Source organism: Oreochromis niloticus, linkage group LG1 (genome assembly GCF_001858045.2).
Source record: "Oreochromis niloticus isolate F11D_XX linkage group LG1, O_niloticus_UMD_NMBU, whole genome shotgun sequence".
NCBI classification, from domain to species: Eukaryota; Metazoa; Chordata; class Actinopteri; order Cichliformes; family Cichlidae; genus Oreochromis; species Oreochromis niloticus.
Window position 1 is genome coordinate 5,426,706 of NC_031965.2, and position 21,349 is coordinate 5,448,054.

Below are 21,349 nucleotides of genomic sequence, written 5' to 3' on the forward strand. Positions count from 1 at the left end.
TCTGACGTTAAACTCTACGTTTGATACTGTCCACCACCATACTTTCCTTGATAGGCTGAAATATTGGGTTAGTGCATCTGGTTCTGCTTTGGAGTGGTTCACATCATATCTGTCTGAATGATACTTTTCTTTGGCTGCTTCTGAGTCCTCGTCCTTTTATCTTGGCTATTGTGTGCCACAAGGTTCTCTATGTGTGTAATATAAGATAGATGACAAGGCTACATTTTTAGTAAATCCAATTACTTCAAATAAGATGAGCAGCAAACAGTATTATTGAGACTCTGACACTTATGTTCCCATGCACAAGCATTGTATGCATGTCACCTGTCCCTCCGAGTTGCTGCCCCAGGTGTAAACATCTCCTGTGGAGGAGAGTACCAGAGTGTGTTCAGCTCCTACAGCGACATCCTGGATGTGGATCCCTGAGAGACCTGGTACCTGTTGGGGCCGGTTGTGGTTCCTGGCTCGACCCTCTGGCAAGCCAATTAGGCGGTCTTCAACAGAAAAGGTAAAAAATATATTTGAATAACATGGCACAGAAAAAATCTCACTTTGACTTCATGGTGAAAAATCAATTGTGTAATTGTCATAATCAGTGTTAAAACCACCAATGGCCAAATCTAAATATCAATTTAATAATTTAATTTAATTTAATTTGTTATGTAATAAACTACTGTTTTCGCTAACATTCATTAATATGCTTATACATTATTGTGGCATTAATATCCCATATAAAATAAGAAAAAAATGGGACTGACGGGTTTGTGGGTTTCTGTTATGTCTTATAGAGTTTATACACCATCATAATGTCACTAACAGAGGTTTCTATCTCAGGGCGTACATTATTATTTTTGCATTAATACCATCAACATGGTTTTTGCACAATTACATTTAGCTTTTGTGCAGTCACAGCTGTTTCATCTCACTGCAGATCATGCTGCATTTTAAATGCAGAAAAAAAAAAAAAACCACGGTCACGTTGTTCTAAACAATAGAAATACAGTACTAGCAGCACTTCCCTCTCTTGTGTCTTGTCAAGGCATTTCTATTGAACCTGTGGACTTGTGCAAATACTTAAAACTGTCATTGATCACAGTATTTAAGTCACATACTGACCACCTGTTAAAGAAACTGAGGCTGAAGTTGGGGTACCCTGCTGCCACCCTCCTGGTTTAAGGCATCACTCATCAGCCCTCCTGCTCACTCTCAGTTTATCCTGAGGCCTTAAGATATTTAACTGGCTGTAAACCTTTAACACATCAATTTTCTCTGGCTGATTGGTATATCTATAAATATGATTTTGTAAATCTTGGACAATTTTCACCATTTTATTCTTGTAATTTTAATATGCTTGTCTGAAACAGATCTTGTAATGAGAAACTGAGTCTCAAATAAAAATTAAACAAAATAAAAGCGCAGGTATTGGCTAATATGGGCGACATGGCAGCTAGGTCTGTCTTTCGTCGACGGGTGAATAAGACTCCAACGTGGGTGAGAGAAAGACTGAGAACTCAAACTCATCAGCAAAATGTTTTATGAAGTCGTTGATCAAGTGAGCTATAAGAACATTTGCCTACAGACTGGTCTTTAACAAGAATGCAGATTTAAGGCACTTCTAAATTAACTTTGTTTGTAAACCTGGAATAAGCAAAGCTTACCTTGGCCAAACGTGAAAACCTTGCCATCTTTGGTTAAAGCCACGGAAAACTGAGTTCCACAGGCTACTTTTTTAATACCAATCCCACACAGCACGTCCACTTTCTAAGGATTTCAAAACAGATCAGGGTCACAAACAGTTTCACTGTTTGATAGGCCAACAGATGAACTTCAGTTCACTGTTCAGGCATCAGAATGCAGCAGGTACCTGAGGTGAGGACTTGGCTGTGGAATTCCCAAGTCCCAGTTTCCCATAGTCTCCATCGCCAAAGGCCCAAACCATCATTCCATCAGCAGAGACAACTAAAGTGTGGTTCAAACCACAAGCAACCTGAGGATGGAGCACACGACAACACCAACTATCAATAGCTATGATAAGGCTGGACAACTGAAAATAATCAAAAACAATCAGAACTCAAAACTGCCCCAAAGTAGTTTCACCAACCAGAAATAATCTGCCAAAATGTCACAACACTTTGAGCACAACCATATTACTGTAAAAACTTTTAAAAATTCATATTATCAAGGGTGGGAGTAGCTGATGGGGTTGGAAGGTTGGAAGGTTGGTAGCTTGATCGGCTCCAGTCTGTATGCCAAATATCCTTTGGGCACAACACTGTGTGTAAACGTGTGAATGGTAAACAGAAAGCAATTACGTAGAAAAAGCATAGAATAAAAAGTGCTCGTATGAGTGGGTGAATTTGGCAAGTTGTACAAACGCCCTTTGAGTGCTCAGGTAGAGTAGAAAAGCTCTATATAAGAACCACTGAAATATTTATTTCACAGTCGTTTTTTTGGATGTCCACAATCAGCATATAGCACCAGTGGATGATGACTGATGTCTTCATATTGTTCTCCAGTATAGAGAACAGTAACAGTGTAACAGTACAGAAATCCTCTGAATGTGCTGCATATCGAAGCATTTCACAGACACCAACTGTAACAGTAATGAATGTCTTACCTGTCCTACATGGTAGCCCTCCAGAGCAGTGACCTTCTCTGGCAGCTTCTTGTTTGAAGTGTTTCCCAGCCCTAGTCTTCCATAATCACCATTACCAAAAGTGAAAAGCTTCCCATCAGCTGTGACTACGGCCGAATGTTTGAACCCACAAGACATCTAAATAGTGAAGAAAGCAAAGAGCATTGTAACTGAAACTGCCTTAGAAGGCTCCTATCTCTATGATGTTCTTGTTAAACCCAATAAAGGTGTGCAGAATATGGAGGAGAAGTGTGACCCAAAGAAACCTTAATAGATATATGACAGAATTCTGCAACAGCAAAGATAGTGTCGGAAGTCTAACCCTCAAGAGAAAAAACTTTTAAAATGTTTTTTGGCTCAAAGTAGGCAAACATGTTGAGTTTTATTGTTTCCCACAGAATTACACTGTACACCGCTCAAAAAAGATTAAAAGAACACATCTTAAGGAGACTCTAGCCAGAGTATAACATCTGGAATACCAATCTGATCAGTTAAGTAGCACAGAGGATTAATGGATGCTTTTGTGTTAATAAAATCAACAACAGGGTGGGTGTGGCTCAGGCGGTAGAGCAGATCAGCTACTGAATGGAAGGTTGGTGATTCGTGCCAAATATCCTTGGGCAAGATACTAACCCCAAGTTGCCCTCCGATGTGTTCATTGGTGTGTGAATGTTGGTTAGTTTGCACTTGAATTTAGAAGTGCTTGTATGAGTGGGTGTGAATGAGGTGAATGAGGCATGTTGTATACAGCGTTTTGAGTACTCCGGGAAAGTAGAAAAGCGCTATATAAGAATCAGTGCATTTTAAGGAGCAACAAAGAGAAAACCCCAGCTTTACAGGTGGAAGCCACTGACAGATGAAGAGGGAACTTTTTAGTGTGGTGGGTCCTGGTTCCCCTGGGTGCATGACGATGTCAGGTCTCATGTGCAGACAGTATGAGAGAGTAAGCTGTTCCTAGAGGATGAATTGCCATTTAGTGGCCCCCATGCTCGCATAACCTAAATCCAGTATTACACCTCTGAGATATTATGTTTTGTCTATCTGAACCTCAGGTTGTCTCTCCAAGAGCTCAGTCATACCCTGGTCCAGATCTTGGAGGACATCCCACAACACATGGATATACAAACTATTCAATTTAATTCCATTTTGTTGATACATTTAGATACATGTAATATATACAATATACATATTTACTTATATTTATAAGGCAGACCCTACAAACTACTGAGTACCAATAAAATTTGTACCCTGTCACATCATTGTCTGAATTCAGCCCTCTGTATATATCCAACATGATTTTTTTGGGTACTATGGAATTGAATGAAATTAGTGCTGTCAGCATTAATCTCGTTAAAATGACGTTAATGCCATAACCGCATTAACACGGCAAATCTCTGTTAGCGAGTTAACACGGATCGGCCCATGCGAGGGGCTGCACGGCACTAATGCATTGATTAGCTAACTGCGCTAACGTGTTGATGCCGTGCATCCCCCCCCCATAACCGTTAATGCAGTTATGGCTTTAATGTCATTTTAACAAGATTAACGTTGACAGCACTAAATGAAATATATTTTTAAGGAGGGTGGAGACTTACCTGGACCACCTCCTCTCCTTGCAGTGCCTCAATCTGTCGGGGTCGTCGCTGGCGGTCGCTGTTTCCATGTCCAAGCTTGCCGTAGTCACCGTCTCCCCAGCTGAACACCTCGCCGCTCTCTGTCAGAGCCATGGAGTGACCATCACTACCGCAAGATGTAACCAACTGGGTCACAACAAAACCTAGTAAGAACGAAAAGCACATGACAGGGTTTATGTCACCAATCCGCTACCAAATGTTCTTTTAGCTCTATATTTCGTGCACACCAACTACCACAAATAATTTGCCTTTTAGTCGTTAAGCGTTCCGCTACATTCAACTGGCTTTGTGCCTGTTTGTTTGTTACTTTTGGTTGTATACAGATGTTGTCATGTCACCTTGAAGAGCTGAGATGACAGTAAGGACATGCAGGTCATCTGAGTTGCCTTGTCCCAGGCGGCCATAGCTCCCCTCTCCACAGGCCAATACGGTGCCGTTGGGCTGGATCACAAAGGTGCAATTCTGCCCACACACCACCTACAAGAAGTGAGAACGTGAACGAGTAATCAGAATGAAGAGCTCTATGGGCACGTTCTGTCTCAACTGGGTATCTTGATTGCAATTCTTCTGTTTCTCACAGGTAAAAATAAAATACAGCTCACGCTGCTGTTTTAATTATAGAAACAAAGTTCAAAAAACAATATGTCCAGTAGTTTATGTCTATGCACCTGCTGTGCCTGAGAGAAGGAAGGGGCAATGGTTGGAACCAGGATATTTCTTCCAGCCTCTGCTAGCTGACCGTGTCGGCCTGCGCCCCACAGAAACACGTCACATTTCCCTCCGAGGTGCCAGTCCTGATCATGAACCCAAACATGAAAAATGGAAGAAAAGAATTGGGTTAAAACTAGATGTAATATTAAATCACGAGGTAGGGATTTGGTTTTCAATTTTTGAGATCAAGAAAAGTGTGTGTTGTGTGGAAATATCCACCTTCCCATCTGGCCTGACATCCCTCTTACTTATCATCAGCCTTCAGTTAATCTCAGTGTTGTTAATGTTGTGATTTTGGTTGATTGAGACACTTTTTACACCACTTTTCACAATGACCTCTTGCTCTCTTTCTGCAGTCAGAGGTATTAGTACCAGATGAACCTGCGGTATTAATTTTAACATCCTATGTTGCCGTGTTGTCAAGTTTTCAGAATTTTAGAAAACTTGACCTCTGACCTTGATCTTGAGGTCAAATTCACTGGAATTCTAATCCATCTAAGATTTTTAGTAGACACCTATGGTTTTAGTTTCCAACTCCTACATTACTTCCACGTTGCTTCCCTGCCTGCTCGGCAGGGTGACAGCAGTACTGCATCGGCCTTTTACGCCGAGGGGTTAAAAAAAAAAAAAAAGGTTATGATCACTTGTACCTAAATAAATAGATATATAGAGGACTGCAGTTGGATAAAATAGGAAGGGCTGAACGGGTCACACAAAAAAGTGATTTCCAATATTCAGACTATTGTAAATGACTTGGTGGTCTAAAATCTGTTAAATATATATCTCTTGATTGCCATCAGCTCATTTTGATCATATCCCCATCGCAAGGTAAACTCTGCAATCGGTTTTGGGCAAAGTGACTTTTATATAACCTATAGCAGCAGAAACATAACATAACAGTTCTATAAAGATATTTTAGCTGTAAACAAAGCCATAAGTACTGATTATAATGCAGAAGATAGAGTAGGTACAATATTGCAATCATAAAGATACTTGCAAAACATGTTATACTTTATCTCCCCCTGTAACTCCTGCTGACTACATGTTATTTATCAGTGTAAGTAAAGACATAAACATTTGAAATCACTTTTTGGTACAACAAGGCAGAGGCAGTGTGTGAATGGGTGGACTGCTGGCTGTTCTGTATTGGGGGAACCGTAGCTGAACTGAGCAGAGAGTTCAGAGTGTGGAGAACTAATCTGAGACAATAGAGAGGGAATTGAATTTGGTTCAAATCTAAGGAGCAGAGTTAACGAGGTGAAGCTAAAGAGAAGCAGAGCAGTGCAAACACTGGATGAGAAGCCAAACACACATCATCCAAAATACATTTTCATAATATTCTTCTTCTGTACTAATTAAAGCATTTACATGTGTTAGCTTTTGTGTTCTATTTGTTCATTATTGTATTCTAATATGTATTTTAACCTTCTGCAATGAAACGATTTAATCTTCCTCTTAAACATTTCTAAAAATCTTATTTAAAATCAGAAAAATCATATGAAAATAAGCAGCTAAACTTGTTCAAGAAATAATGTCTCTGCTTTTACTACATACTGCAACAGCAGTATAAAGCGTATAAAGCAGTACCCCCCAGAGGGGGGCCATTTATTTCACCTAAACTATCAAAATTACCTCTGGCCTGGAGGTGGCCCATGACATGATCTGTTCATCCATACTAGCTGACCATTTACTGTTGTCCTGTAGAAATAAAAGCAAAGGCTGTTGTTATGAGCTCTACAGTTTTTGACTACATTATAAATTACAGTTTAATCAGCTTTGCTCACCAGGAGCAGAGCCATTTCATCTTTAGGCACAGGTTCCAGGTCAGGAACGGAGAAGGACTCGGGGAAGGCTGCACCACGAGCAAGAGCCTCTGCCGCCTTTACTGTGGTGGAGAAACAGTCCAACCATGCCCACTCACTGGCGCTCCACACAGCGATGCCAGACTCAGGTGGACAGTGTCGAAGGTGGGGCGGCACAGGGGGACGGCACAGAAGCTGGTCCAGATGGAGACCAACAGCCAGAGAGGCAAGGCACTGCATGTACGGGCTGTGGACAAGCTGCTCCCCGCATACAACATGGGGCTGGAAGTAGAGAACAAAGAGAGACATTGTTAGTGTTACATACTATTAATCTGTCATGAATAGTGCAAGTTTGCTTGGATTGGCTTTTATTTTTTTCTCATAGAGTTCTCCAACCCAAATAGAGCTGATGAAGAAGGTTTTTTCAGCCCAAGAAATAAATGTGCTGATATAATCATCTAATACAACCTCTGACTTCTAGTAGGGGCTATATCGTATCTCCCTCTACCTTCTCATAGGCATACTGCTCCTGCAACATGACAGGCAGTCTCTCCAGGAAAGCTCTCATGCAGGGTGCCAAGTTGAGGCCGACCACACCTTGCTTCTTCAAAGCCGTGCGGCAGGTGGCCAGCACATGGTTAGATGCCATGAACTCTTTGGAGCAGTTCACAACCAACACATCCTGGAAATCAAGCCATACAAAAGGCAAATGAAACTTAACTGAGGACAAATACAATCATACAAAATGACGGAGACATCGGAGTCAAATGAGACAACTTGCCTTCGACCTGTTGGAGCAGACAGCCACGCCCACATCTGAGACCCAGACAATGTTCTGGACAGCCCCTGACCCAGCTACTACAGTCTGGAGTACTGAGCCATCCTGTTGGAAATGGACACACGCACACACACACAGTGTGTTCAGTGGAAAGCCATTCAGTGTCACTATAAACAGCAGCTTCATTCACAAGTGTAATTAAGTGTCATGTGTTCTTTCCATCTACATGTTTCCAGTCATCTGTGTGTGTACTTACAGTATTTACATATGAACTATGTGACTTCATTTCCATCTGTGTGTATATGTATGTTTCTTACCCGCAGGGACCAGATGTTCATGAGGCCTCCCACTCCTCCAGATGCCAGGGCCAGACCATCAGGACTGAAAGCCAGTGTTCTTACTGGAGTGATGTGGCCCTTTAGCTGGAACACACAAACTGCTCCATCTTCTGACCATCGGGAGGACTGCTGCACATCAATGATAGCACATTGAGGTGGAACAATACATTAACTTATTGCTCAAAAGTAAAGCAAAAGAAACTCAGCTGCTACTGGATGAATTTGGCTAAAGTGCTTTTACAGTAGAATCCTTAAAACACACACAAATACCATTAACTTAGGTTTGGCTTCATTCTCCCACCATCCTTCTGAGTCAGAGGAACAGGAGTCTGTGAAGTTTGAAATGTCTTGAGGAACAGTCCAGACAGAGACTAGACCATTCTGGCAGCATCTGAAAAGCATAATGACCCATAAAAACTTTTTTGCCTCAAAATAATCATTTAGTGTGGAGAAATAACAAAAACAGCAGAAGTGAAATCACAAAACCCAAAACAGAGAGCACATTCATGGTCAACGTACACGGCAAACATGCTGAGGGGCTTCGGACTGCATCCAGGCAAGCTGCACCAGGCCACACCATTAACCAAGGAGGGGTGTCTAAGGCTCTGTAGGCAGTGCCAGCCAGAGCCCGTGTCAGAGCAGGAGTCTGGATTGGCCCACAGTTTCACAGTCTCCTCTTTAGCACACGTCAGCAGGATCTGACCCGTTGGACTCCACTTCATGCTGCTGATCGACTCCTGACAAAAAGATTTGGAATCACTGTCAGCTATAAATGTACATATTATCCATCTAGCTGACAGAAAAACAGCTCTCTCTTTTTGAAATCTAAATGAAAGAATCACAACAAAAACAGAATGACAAAATTACTCCACCTTGTGTGCATCAATGACAACAATGGCTCCTTTATCCAAAGGTTCTTTGGATCCAATCAGCAGCTTTCCATCTGCGTAGCCAACGGCAAAAGGCTTGTCTTCACTGTACCAGGCAATGTGCATTATTGCCACTAAAAGAGAAAAAAAACTTCTGTTTTTCTTTCAGTTACACAAATAAATATCAAAGATGTGGTTGAACCTGAAATAAAAATCTCATACCGTCTTTCCTGTAGCAATGTTCCAGCTCTGTGCGGTGCATACCAGAAGAGTCCAGCACCTCGATGAGGCCCAGTGATCCATCCATTCGACCCACCAGCAGCATGTCTTTGGGCTCCCCACACCACAAGGACTCTGCTTCCTCTTCAGGCCAAGTTAGTGCAGACACCCAGTGAGGCTGCACATCCAAAAGCCCTTTACCACCTTGGAGACAATGAAAGCAGATCCATCTGTCAATTCATTAACACCAAACCAGGTGAAAGTGATTACACCTTCTATTAACCCCAGTGATGGCTCCAGACAGATGGTTCACAAAGCCAGGTGTATGGTGAGGGGCAGAAAATGATGCCTGGAACACATCCGGTGCCCATTCAGTTTTATTTTTAATAGAAGACCTCTCATTCATATTCTACAGGCCTCAGTCACCAGTAATACGAGGTGAGCCACAGATTATAGTGAAACAAGTCCTGCAAAACTCAGTGAAGCTCATCATTAACATATTCAATAACCCCCAGAGAAGACTGGACAAAATGAACTCTTTACCATTAACTTGCCAGATGTTGACCATTTTCTCCATGGCAGAGGCGAGATACTTTCCAGTGACACTCCATGCAAGAGGTGACAGGCAAGGATCGCTGGGAGACCCCAAACCAGACATTCCCTCCTCCAAAGAGTCGTCACTAGTGTAAGATAACATTAAAAAACAAAGTTAGAACTGTACTGAAGTATTTGACACCTTTGGGAGTATTCAAACTTATTTAAAGCCTCATCTAAAAGAACTTTATACAATGATGAAAACTATTTTTTTCTTTTGAAAGGAATGACGTGTGATTCTGTAAAAGAGACTCATGGGACAGGAGCCTTCAGGACCTGCCTTAGCATACTCCAATTTTTAAGATTTATTAAAAAGTAACCCAGTTACTATTTTCAGTATTTAAACTGTTACACAGCAGATAATAACTGCAGCGTCAGTTGAGAAAACCTCTTTTTCCAAATTGTTAACAAATATGGTTTAAAACAGTGTTTGCTGCCACGGCGTGAGTCAGTGTACTGCAGTAAACAGAACATGCCCATCACACAGGCTGTGGTGTCACTACTTTGAAGTGAACCAGTCACATTAGGATCTCTGTTCCTTTGGACACCAACCTCAAACTGTAAAAGGTCAGGTTGGTTCGATCCTTGAATAACAAACCAAAAACATTTGTCCCACAGGGATCGTTAAAAGGCATCTTAATTCTCAAACTGGTAACTGGGTTTCTGATGGAGAAAAAAGATTTATTGGGGAAAAATAAATACGAACTGGACCAATTACAGCAAGTTGCCTCTGTTTAACTGCATGGGATCCTTAAAAAAAACCCTTACTCCTTATTGAAGACACAGGTCTGCTGGAGGGTGTACTGGCTCTTGGTTACATTCCATACTCTCACCGTCCCGTCATTGCCACTGGTAGCCAAAAGGCCTTTCTTACTGCACCAACCACAGGTGATGACCTGAAGCAACAACAGGAGGATTATTTTAACTACCAAACAGAAATGGTGCAAACAACCTCACTGTATAATACAGACAAAGAGCAAACTACCGACCCTGCTCTGGTGAGCCTCTAGTTTGATAAAGGAGCACTTTCGCAGGTCCCCTGCCATGTCAGCAAAAGTCTGCGGACGGTTCTGGTTGTTGTCGCGGTCGTGGGCAGCCAGAGTACGAACTAATTGCTGAGCACCCCACTGGCGATGCTGCGAGGAAAGTCGTGAGGACAGGCAACAAGCTGCCAGAGCGTTGGCCAGCTCCAGAGGGCCTACAGCGGAAGGATTATGGGAAGGATGGGCATACAAATGCGCAATTAGACCTGCTCGACACGGAACACAAAGTGACAAGAATGCCCGGTGAGTGATAGAAGGAGCAACGATGAAAAGACACAAAAAGTACAGAAAATGTGAATATAGAGAAGAAACTGGCACAAGCAGATGAGTTATGTCACTACTACATGAATTAAACAAATACGTGTATGACTGGTATCAGCACCAGGAAGAACATTTTAGAATAAGCAGAAGAACATAACAGCATCACAGAATCACTGTTCTTCTGAGTATAACTGGAGTGAACAAAAACTACATTTTAATGACTTTTCTTTAATTATTACGAAAAAGTAACACATCATAACATACCAATATGAGATACAACTTCAAGGTAATCAAGATCAATTCCATGAAGTAAGAGAGAAACAATGACAGACGAAATGACATGGAACAGCTAAATGACTTTTCCTCAGAGTCTACAAACCTCTTTTCTCCATATCAGCCTTGTCATAAGCAGGTCTCAGTCTGGCCCCTTTATCTGCCAGGAGGGCCACAAGGGCCTGAGTCACCACAAAGTTAGGCGACGTAACCAGCTTGTTTTCCTCAGCCACGCCACGCAGAAAGCTGGGCAAGAACTTTCTCTGGATGGGGTCGTCCACGGTCGTCAGATTCATGCCTGTAGCCGCAGAGATCAGGTTCTGGGAAAGAAAAGGGGGGAAAAGCATCACCTTAATCAACATTTTTAAAGTGCAAGAAAGCTGAAAGGGGAGACATGGATGATCTGTCTGATGAAATCTGAATCAGTCAGTCTGGTTTGACACTAACTGAACAAAAAAAAGTGCAGACAAATTAAAGATAATGATTGTACTGTTACATTTACATGCAAAAGGAAAACTCAGAACAAAAACTGCTTTGTGTGACTGAAAGAAAAACAAATATTGGCCAATGCATTGGATTCTTAAATCACCAGCTGTCAATCTTAAAATCCCACATGACTTACAGTACTGTGCAAATGTCACAGCTGCACCCCACACCTGCTGCTCAACCTACAAATGCATTTTCCTTACTAATGTTGCACCTTTTAAAGGGAAATAGGCTTTCCAATAGTATCAGATTTATTCATTGTCAAAAAGCATTGTTAAAATAAATAAATAATCAACCCAACATACATTGCTTTACTTTCTGTGGACTTCATCACACCACCTCTGTATACACTGATGATGATTTGGACCATCATAAGACCTGTTGCCCTAGATTTTCAGACCAGTTCTCATATGAATTAGCAAACCTTCACCTTTTCTCCCAGTTTCCCTTCTTTGGCGATCAAGGATGACTTCCTGACAGCCACCTTTCCACTGAGACCATTTCTGATGAGGCACTGGCAAACAGCAGATGGATCAACTGAACACCAGACCATCTCTTTCTTTGTAGGTCTTTACTGGACTTTTCCTATTTCTTAAGGCTGTGACTTTCCGGTACAGTTCATCTGTTGTAAACAGCTTTTCAGACCTGTACTTGTCCAGTCTACTCAAATTTTTTAAGGACAGACTGCACACCACATATCCTATATATGTATATGTATGTTTTGGGTTGTAGTTCTTTGGCAATAACTTTGTTGGTAGAAAAATACTTTTTTATCCATGTCAAACTATGTCATCTTTGGCATATTTTGCAGACTCGTATAAAAGAAATAACAATAAATTAGGTGCTACAGGCTGCTGGTAGCAAAGTATCTAAAGATAAAAAGGGGTTCATGTCAAGTTGTCAGTTACTGCATGTGTAGATATGCACATACGGTATTTGAGAGAATAAAACTTCGATGTAATGGTATGTTTGAGAAGGAATCTTTTCCTTTTGGACTGAACAAATTTGGGGAATCTCATCACCCAGTGACTGGGTTTTCAATATCTGAACTGAAAATCAAATCAATCATCAGGGAGATACTGGGATGATGATACTTTACCTGAGTGCACAACTGAACTAGCAGCTTGGCAGCATTGGGACTGTTGGAGGCAAGACAGCCCACTGCTGTGCTGAGGTAAGCCAGGCAGGAGATGGGTTTGCTTGTCTTGGTGGCCCCACGGGGCCTTTCAGCATGGCCTGGGCCTGCAGACGGACTGGTGGAAAGACCAGCTCGGCCCGCTGCCGCGAGGCACATCAGCCTGACCAGAGTCCTAATGTCAGTCAAACCAAGGGACTCTAGACCTGCTGCGAGGCTGCAGCTTGATCCGCTGAATGGGTGGAAGGAGAGAAGAGAGAGAAACTAACTTATTGTTCTGATTTCTGTTTACCTGTGAAACACATTCATAAATATTTAAATTAATATTTTATTTATGAACACACAACCTTATCCAAAGGGTTAAAATAGATGTACTGTAATTATTATGAATACTCTCACGGCATGAGTTCACACAATATCATATTTATTGACAATCCCATCACGGAACATGATGAATTTCTGAATTCTACAAAAAGCTTGTGTATTTTATTTAGGCTAAAAAAAGTATTTCACGCAGATACAAAAGGCTACCTGACGGACAGCAGGGACAAGGCTCTCATCACCATTGTCCTGGCCAGCAGCACCTGAGCTGCAGCTGTCACCCTCCTCAGTGCCATCACTCGATCATGGGGGTTCTGTAGGGCTGCTGCCTGCTCACCGAGGGTCACCCTACCAGAAGAACTCTTGTCCACTGAGGTCTGACAGCCTGAACACACAAACACACACTTGGTTTACTGCCACTACAGTCACAAACACCCAACTTCTAAAGATAAGAGGCCAAGTTTGCTAGACTGTTCCAGGGCGAAACGCTCTAATGGCATTAAAATGACTTTCATGTGAAGACTGAAATTAAAAGGTGTGGACACAGTTATTTTTGTGGCCTCACATCTGATCTGATGGTGAATTCATGTTTTTTTTTCTTTGTATCTCAGGTTAGGTCCCTGCAAAGTGTTCTGTGTTTAATGGCAGACCTGTCTGTAATAAAATTCTACTTGGGTTAAATCCTGCACTTCACCCTAGCTGTCACCCACATAGTCACGCCACAGTTTTTAAGGAAAGAGTTTGGCCTTATATCAGGACATGTTGGTTCTATTTTAGCTGGTTCATTGAGCTGAACTGCTTTGCTGCCCAGGAGAAGAACACGGTCCCCTGCACGGTGATTATTGATGTTTTCTAACCTATCTGTAGTAAAGTCTCCTCCATGCTGTTGGTTGCCGTCACCATGGCAATAGAGGCTCCCAACGGGTCACTATCTGGAAACTGGACAGCCTCGGGGACAATCCTGCGCTCGCTCAGACCCAAAGGGCCAGCCAAAAGCTCAAACTCCTCCTCCCCTGTCAACTTCTCATCTTCATCGACGTCAAGCATGTCCCAATCCTCTGCAAGACCGAAAGACACCCGAGTTTAAAATCAAAGGAAAATTCAAAATTTGTCGTGTCAGTTCAACGCATCACATCCACATCCGAACAGTCACCATGCGTTACCTTCATAAACACTGTCTTGCTTTCCCAGAAGGTCAGGAGCCTGTCCCTTGTATCTGAAGTCACACCACAAAATAAAATCACAAAGATTCTAATATGATATAAATAAGTACAGAAATATTTTTTATTATTGTGCTTTTCAGCAGATTTTCCCCCTAATTTAAAACATAATTTTATTGCAGAAGTGTAAAAATCTAATCAACTTCCCGTTGCTTTGTCAGCTGTCACATACTGGAGTGCATACCTTTCCACAATGGGGACTTTGGCTTTGCTTTTGATTGCCAAGTACTTCTCTCTGCAGCCGCCACACAGCAGATAGTAGGGGTTTCCACTCCCACACTCCCCACCGAACCAGCCATCCACGTAGGAGCCGTTGCTGCGGTAGCCTTGCCGGTTGGCGCTGCGCCCACAGCCCGGGTGGCTCTTCTTCATGTGCTGATTGAAATTGGCCACGTTGGCCTCACACAGCTCGCACACTACCACTTCATCTCGATCGTCTGTCTCACACACGTGCTGTGAGTTGATGTACAACAGACACAAAGATGTTTTAGAGAAACAAACATTCATGCAATATAATCTGAACCTCTGACAAATATGAATGAGCAGCCAGTTATCAGTACTGAGAATAAAGATCGAGTTATCCAAAACATGAGTTTCATTAGTTGCATGATTTAAGCTTTCAGGGGCAATGTCCTAATGCATGCATGCATGCAAGAAGATTTCAGGGGTAACGTTTAACCAAACAATGTGTTTATTTCAACGTGCATGTAAGTTTATTCAAAGAGATAAGTGATTAAGCGAAACCGCAGAATCATGATGGCAGCTCTGAAGTCACACACCCATGTTGGCCAATCCAGTACCTCCGGGATCCACATTCCCAGAATGTCAGTGTCACTAGCGAGGTCTTGGCCAAACATGGCCTCCATGGTCTCCTCATCAAGGTCCATCTCCAGCTCTTCATCCAGGTTGAAGTCATAAAGTGCACCTGGGTCTTGTTGCTGCTGTAAGGACGAGACCTCCCGACGTGACTGGCTGTGGTGGGCCTGCACTGAGCGGTACAGTCCAGCTACAAAAGAATCAAAGTTTCCCATGAGCTTCTGAGAGGAAGATAAATGTTCACTGTCTTGTAAAGAAAGGTAGGATATACACTCGTGGAATATTCTCACCAGCACGAGCCAACAGTGTGCGTGCAGCCAGGTCAAAGCGGTGTTTCCTGCCAGCAGCAGAGCGGCCTCTGAGTGGGGCACTGCTGGATGCAGATGCACTGTCCTGCTCCAGACCTTCAGGACTAGAAGGCAAAATATACACACTTTAGAGTATTCATAGTCGCAGACTAGCTGTCATTTTGCAGAAAAAGAAACCCACTCAATAAACCTTGTCATCCCTGTGTCAGGGAAGTAGACTGGGCACCTCTGTTCTGTGTTGGGGTGACTCTCAGTACTTTCCATTTCTCAGTGAGAGGGTTGTAAAAGCACCACAGATGTAGGGCTGTGCGATATGACCAAAATCTCATATCCCGATATTAAGACATCTATCGTCCGATAACGATATAAATCACAAAAATGTAACATTTTCTGTAAATTCTGTGAATGTCGGGCAGCTCGACTTGCGTGAAGTGTTTCCAGCTGGGCGTCGCGTACCTGGAGTCGAGTGTTTTAACTGATGCATGAAACGATACATTTTTAGACATAGGTTGTAACGGCTGCCGTTTTCTTTGTGAGTATTTATTACACAGCGTGCTGCGGGGAAAAGCCTGTTCTAACGTTTGAGTCTAAGGTTTATTTTTTAGCACCTGGCAGCTCTTTTTTGCTTCTCATCCATAAATACTCTGCATCTTTCACGTGATTAGTTTATTTTGAAAAGTCTCAACAGGATCTTGAGCTTTATTGTGAAAGGTTTATGTGGAAAATAAACAAGCGGACACGAGGTGGTTTTACCATCGTTGTTGCTAACGACAACGCATAAAAACAAGCGCTTGTCCGTCTGTAGTGTGGTTATATTAAAAATAAGAGAAAGAGAGAACTTTAGGAAATTAATATAGCCACTACAGTGACCATCAAAATAATGAAAAAATATTGCCGTAAACAGTTTATTTTGCGACACCACGAAACAAACGATAGCGTAAAATGAAACGATAGACGTTTTTATATCGTCATCCAATATATATCGTTATATCGAACAGCCCTACACAGATGTACATTCTTTCTCTTCAGACACGGCAGAATTTCTTTGAAAATAATCTTTTTTGTCGTCTGGGCTCCAGTTGAATTAAACAGTGAGTTTAAGTTGCAAAAAAGAGAAAATGCATCTATGTGAGCAAGCTCTAAATACTTAGAGCAGCTTGGCCATAAATATCATGGTAATTTTTAATGATTAAAAAAACAACAACCACAACAATTGGGTGCAAAAATGTGAAATTATTTTGGATTTTCTCTCATCTACACAGGTTCAAAAGGAAACATACTGCCTCAAATATATACAGACACATTACTATTATTTGGTTAAATGAGCCAGAGCAAGACCAGATGCTTTTGGTGACCACCAACAACTTTCAGACATGAATATAACTAGGGCTGTTCGATATAACGATATATATCTGATGACGATATGAAAACGTCTATCGTTTCGCTATCGTTTGTTTCGTGATGTCGCAAAATAAACTGTTTACAGCAATATTTTTTCATCATTTTGATGGTCACTGTAGAAGTTCTCTCTTTCTCTTATATTTAAAATAACCACACTTCGGACGGACAAGCACCTGTTTTTATGCGTTGTTGTTAGCAACAATGACGGTAAAACCATTGCGTGGCTCCGCCGTCTGTTTGATTATTTTCCACATAAACCTTTCAAAATAAAGCTGAAGATCCTGTTGAGATTTTTCAAAATAAACTGAATTACGTGAAATAGTGTTTATGGACGAGAAGCTAAAAAGAGCCGTCAGGTGCTAAAAAAAATAAACCTTAGAACACGCCATGTATTAAATACTCACAAAGAAAATTGCGGCCGTTTCAACTTATGTAACACTCGGACTCCAGCTACACGACGCCCAGCTGAAAACACTTCACACAAGTCGAGTTGCCCAAGATTCACAGAATTTACAATAAATGTAAAATTTTTGTGATACATATCGTTTTCGGGACGATAAATGTATTATTATCGGGATATGAGATTTTGGTCATATCGCAGAGCCCTAGTTATAATTGGATATTTGACACTGTTCTTCACAGAAGAGTTCATTTAAATGAGTTGATTTCCCGGCACAGAGAATGCGTCTAAACATAGTCCACAAATTTTCAACATGGTTGAGGTTGTCACTTGGGAAGTCTTAATGTTGACCTAATTTTAACCTGCTTTATCCAATTCAGGAAGTTTTGATGTGTCCAAGTTTAGATGTTGATTCGATGTAAAGCTGAAGAATTTGGAAGTAGTCCTTCCTTATTCCACGCACTTTCTGCAACACACCAATGACAGTAGCCCCAGAGCATGGTGCCGCCATCACCATGCTTGTCAGCTGGTACAGTGCTATTAGTTTAAAAAAAACAGAGTTTTACTCCTCCAAGCATACATATTCTCTTTGTCTCATTTGTCCATAAACTTCTCTGGCTTGTCCATGTAGACAACAGAGAATGGTTTAGACAGTGACGTTGGTGTTCCAGCAGTTTTCAGTTTGTGGCATGCTTGAGCCGTTGTCGTTCCAGGGTTGTTCCTGTACATCATAACCAATTTTCTTTCATCTGAAAGTTTGTGTCTTCATTAAGATTTTGGCAAAGTGATGACATGTCTGAATAACCTGCACTTGCGTACATTTCTACCGACAATCTTTGAATAAACAGTTGTTTAGAAATCGCTCCAAGAGACTTTCCCAGCATCTGTAAATTCACAGATGTATTTCTTAGATCTTCAGTTCCTTGGACTTTGCCATTTTTATATTGACAGGGCGAAGCTATCAGTTGGCAATCATGGTCAACAATAAGGAATTAATAGGCCTTGCCTTTATCATTGTAGAACCTTCAGCAATACTTGTTAAAAGATTTTGTTGAATGTATGTTTGATCCTGTGTGGATTGGAGAAAATCCCAAATAAATTCGAATTTGTGCACCCAGTTTTTTTTTTTAATTCATTAAGGACGTACGCCTGGAAAAAGAACAGTTACTGTGACATACATGTCCATGATGAGTGTATGTAAACTTCTAACCACAACTTTTAAACTTTACTTATCCTACTACTGCTCTACTTAATTACGGTTGTAATTAAAATGCAACACGCTGCGAGCTATGAACACGCTGCTGTACCTTTCGCTGAAACCTTCCTCCACTTCGGAAGTGTCTGCGCTGGCTATGACCCCGGGAGAGCACAGATAGGAATTTTTATCCAGAGATTTGGCTCCAGTGATTGCTGTGGCACCAGGACAGGACGAGTCGGAGGCTTCACCATTGACCCCGCCGCCTCTGGCGTGAGGCTCATCGTGCTCGTCCTCCGTTCCTGGATGCTCGATCATCCACATGGCTAGCACGGTGATGTTCTGAGCATCTACCTCTCCTCGAGCACCTGGGATAAAAACATATCATAACAGGTCGACTATTTGTAGGGGAAATCTTGTTATCACAGACACATAATGATGCACAGAAACTTTGTTATACAGGAGGAAAAGGTAGGGAACGTTCGAATATTCAAGATTTTAGGTAGAAAAAATAAGTCAACATTTTTATTATTCCTGGAATATAATCTTTTTACCCCGACTTCAAGTATTTTAAAAAGGCACTTGCTCTTTGTCATCACTGTTTTATGATTCTTCGAAAAATGGACAAAGATGGGCCGGTTACTGCAGATAAACTGACCAGTGGCTTCCAGAGCTTTAGTGATCTGGCGCAGGGAGAAGCCCATCTCCAACAGAGGCACAGCAATCGCAGGTGGAGGGGGAGACGTGGACAGTCTGCTGCTGGGGTCTGACAGGGCTGAAGGAAACAACAATGACATCACCATCATCGGGGTCAGGTGGTTGAATACAGTATCAAGAGATGCAAAATGTCAAAGTTGACAAAAAATGCAAAAAGTAAACCAGAATTATATTAAAATATCTGTTTGTGTTTTCTGTTTTTTCAACTTTTCCATAATGGATAAGGTCCAAGCTTTCCATAGGGCAAACAAAGAATACTCATTGCAGTTTGGCATACTTACAGGTACCTGTTCTGTTTTGTGGTCTGGAGGGCTGGGAGTCCGGAGAGGTGAGGCTCTGCCTGCGGCCAACCTCATCTGACGGGGAGGTCGGTAGGGATGACACTGGAGGAGTCTGGGCTCGACGTGTTGGAACAAGAGTGGTGGTGGGGTAACTGGAGAACATTTGCCTGCAGATGGATTAAAATAATCATCTCGCTTTAATCCCACACGGAAAACAAGACTACTCGTTAGCACAAGCTACATAACAATATGTGCCATCTGTTCTGACCTCAGGAGGCTGAGAGGCATGACCCCTGGAGACTCCGAGGCAGGGACGGTCTCTGTATCAGTCACAGGTGTGGTAGCTGTGGTAGTGTCCTCCAGTGAGGAGCTCATAAAGGAGGTGGTGCTGGAAGCTGAGGGACTGGTGGTGACGGGGGTTTGTGCCAACTGTTCACCCTCTGTAACTTCCCCCTCACCTTCTGGTTCACTTCTCACACCTGCGAGAGAGATTTTTAAAAAAAATGTTAATTTGTAGCTTTATTCTATGTGGCTTGATTATAAATTGGACTCTTTTAGGGGTTTTGAACTGAAACTATCTGCATGTTCTCACCAGGCTTCGCCTTCCCACCACTAGGCTCCTCCAACAACCCATTTACAACTAGCTTGTAGATCATAGCCTGCGCCCTCTCCAGGTCTGCCAGTCCCAGGGCTCGCTTGATGGGGGAGCGCATTACTGCCCGCTTCACCATATGACGCATGAGGAACTGCAGAGCTGCCCGCATCTCCACCTCATCCTGGTATACTGGTGAGGTGGCAGCTGTGTTTCCACTGGTGCAGGTGTTCAGATCAGCGTTGTGCCCACTGGGGGTTGCTTCTGGTAACACCTGGAGGTCAGGACAGAACTGGTGGTTAGAAATCTCGGAATATTTGACTCAGATCTGTTTTTGATTTCACCAACTTCAGACAATGTATTTACATATGTACTTAACATACTTTACACAAAGATGGAAATGCAAAAAACCAGTCTGAAGAAAACTTGATAAAGGTTTTAGAAGACTAAGTTCCTAGTACTTTGGATGGAAGCAACTGTTCACTCCAGCATCAAATTTAACAAATCAGTCTTGTTAAGTAGAAGTCAAAGATTTCCTGTAAGAAGTCATATGAACTGCACAGCATGCCAAGTGCATGGACTGCTACAGTTTAAGTAAACGCACTAGGCAGGCTTCTTTACCTTTGGTATGAGGAGCAGCTCAGCATACTTGCTGCAGCTCAGCAGCGCACTGAGGGTCTTCATAGCTCCCAGGTAGAGGTAGGACAGCTGCACAGCATGGATCTCTGACTGAGTGGTGATGGCGGAAGGAGAGGGCTCGTGACTGCGGCAGCCATGATCATGGCCTTTCTTCCTGTTCCCATCAGCAGGAGCATGAGCAGATGAAGTGAAAAGGCTCTCATTCCCACCTACCCCGCCTCCAGCCACAGAGGAGATCTCACTCTCTGACTTTGAGTTGGGCGCCACGTGTGCTTTCACCTCATCGAGGCTGTGGGACACACGTAGGTCAGAGGTTGTGGCAGCTGAAGGGGCTCCAGCGTTATCTTTTGAGTCGTTACGGTTGTGCCCTTCGCCGTCTGTCTTCTCCTCGCCGCCAGTCGGCTCATGCCCAGTAGAGGGTGTGTTGCGGTGCTTCTTCTCGTGGCGTCGGGCGCTGAGCTTTGTAGTAGTATCCTCGTGAATGCTGGTAAGGTAGGTGAGGTCCAACAACAAGGAGGCAGTGAGGCCACGGAAACGGGCCACATCAAAGGGCAAAGGCTCGCACGGGTCCAGGTTGTACAATGGAGTGTCACTAGGCGACCAGAAAGTTGGGAAGCTTTAATAGAAGGGAGTGGAGAGTGAAAAGAGACAAGGGAAGGAAACACAAAGTGAGGGAAAGGG

At 42.6% G+C, this 21,349-nt stretch overlaps 1 protein-coding gene across 11 annotated transcripts in view; it reads right to left on the bottom strand.

Moving 5' to 3' along the window:
- The window catches only part of herc1 (HECT and RLD domain containing E3 ubiquitin protein ligase family member 1), an 80,545-nt gene that overhangs the window by 14,190 nt on the left and 45,006 nt on the right, over positions 1-21,349 (bottom strand). For 4 of the 11 annotated variants that reach the window (XM_025911297.1, XM_025911353.1, XM_013266326.3 and 1 more), the window contains 33 exons: positions 20,651-21,284; positions 20,030-20,303; positions 19,706-19,916; positions 19,438-19,604; positions 19,098-19,214; positions 18,552-18,807; positions 15,426-15,547; positions 15,099-15,325; positions 14,504-14,772; positions 14,263-14,315; positions 13,957-14,157; positions 13,310-13,484; positions 12,743-13,010; positions 11,264-11,477; positions 10,570-10,829; positions 10,349-10,476; positions 9,530-9,666; positions 8,990-9,190; positions 8,771-8,901; positions 8,418-8,635; positions 8,169-8,289; positions 7,878-8,027; positions 7,564-7,665; positions 7,291-7,464; positions 6,765-7,064; positions 6,613-6,678; positions 4,938-5,063; positions 4,608-4,746; positions 4,231-4,412; positions 2,618-2,773; positions 1,865-1,987; positions 1,659-1,761; positions 325-494 (listed from right to left, as the gene is read on the bottom strand). In XM_025911297.1, coding sequence (XP_025767082.1) covers positions 325-494; positions 1,659-1,761; positions 1,865-1,987; positions 2,618-2,773; positions 4,231-4,412; positions 4,608-4,746; positions 4,938-5,063; positions 6,613-6,678; positions 6,765-7,064; positions 7,291-7,464; positions 7,564-7,665; positions 7,878-8,027; positions 8,169-8,289; positions 8,418-8,635; positions 8,771-8,901; positions 8,990-9,190; positions 9,530-9,666; positions 10,349-10,476; positions 10,570-10,829; positions 11,264-11,477; positions 12,743-13,010; positions 13,310-13,484; positions 13,957-14,157; positions 14,263-14,315; positions 14,504-14,772; positions 15,099-15,325; positions 15,426-15,547; positions 18,552-18,807; positions 19,098-19,214; positions 19,438-19,604; positions 19,706-19,916; positions 20,030-20,303; positions 20,651-21,284 — 6,175 coding nt within the window. The remainder of the gene's footprint in view (positions 1-324; positions 495-1,658; positions 1,762-1,864; positions 1,988-2,617; positions 2,774-4,230; positions 4,413-4,607; positions 4,747-4,937; positions 5,064-6,612; positions 6,679-6,764; positions 7,065-7,290; positions 7,465-7,563; positions 7,666-7,877; positions 8,028-8,168; positions 8,290-8,417; positions 8,636-8,770; positions 8,902-8,989; positions 9,191-9,529; positions 9,667-10,348; positions 10,477-10,569; positions 10,830-11,263; positions 11,478-12,742; positions 13,011-13,309; positions 13,485-13,956; positions 14,158-14,262; positions 14,316-14,503; positions 14,773-15,098; positions 15,326-15,425; positions 15,548-18,551; positions 18,808-19,097; positions 19,215-19,437; positions 19,605-19,705; positions 19,917-20,029; positions 20,304-20,650; positions 21,285-21,349) is intronic. The other 7 variants (XM_013266335.3, XM_025911375.1, XM_025911341.1 and 4 more) reach the window with 6 other exon arrangements.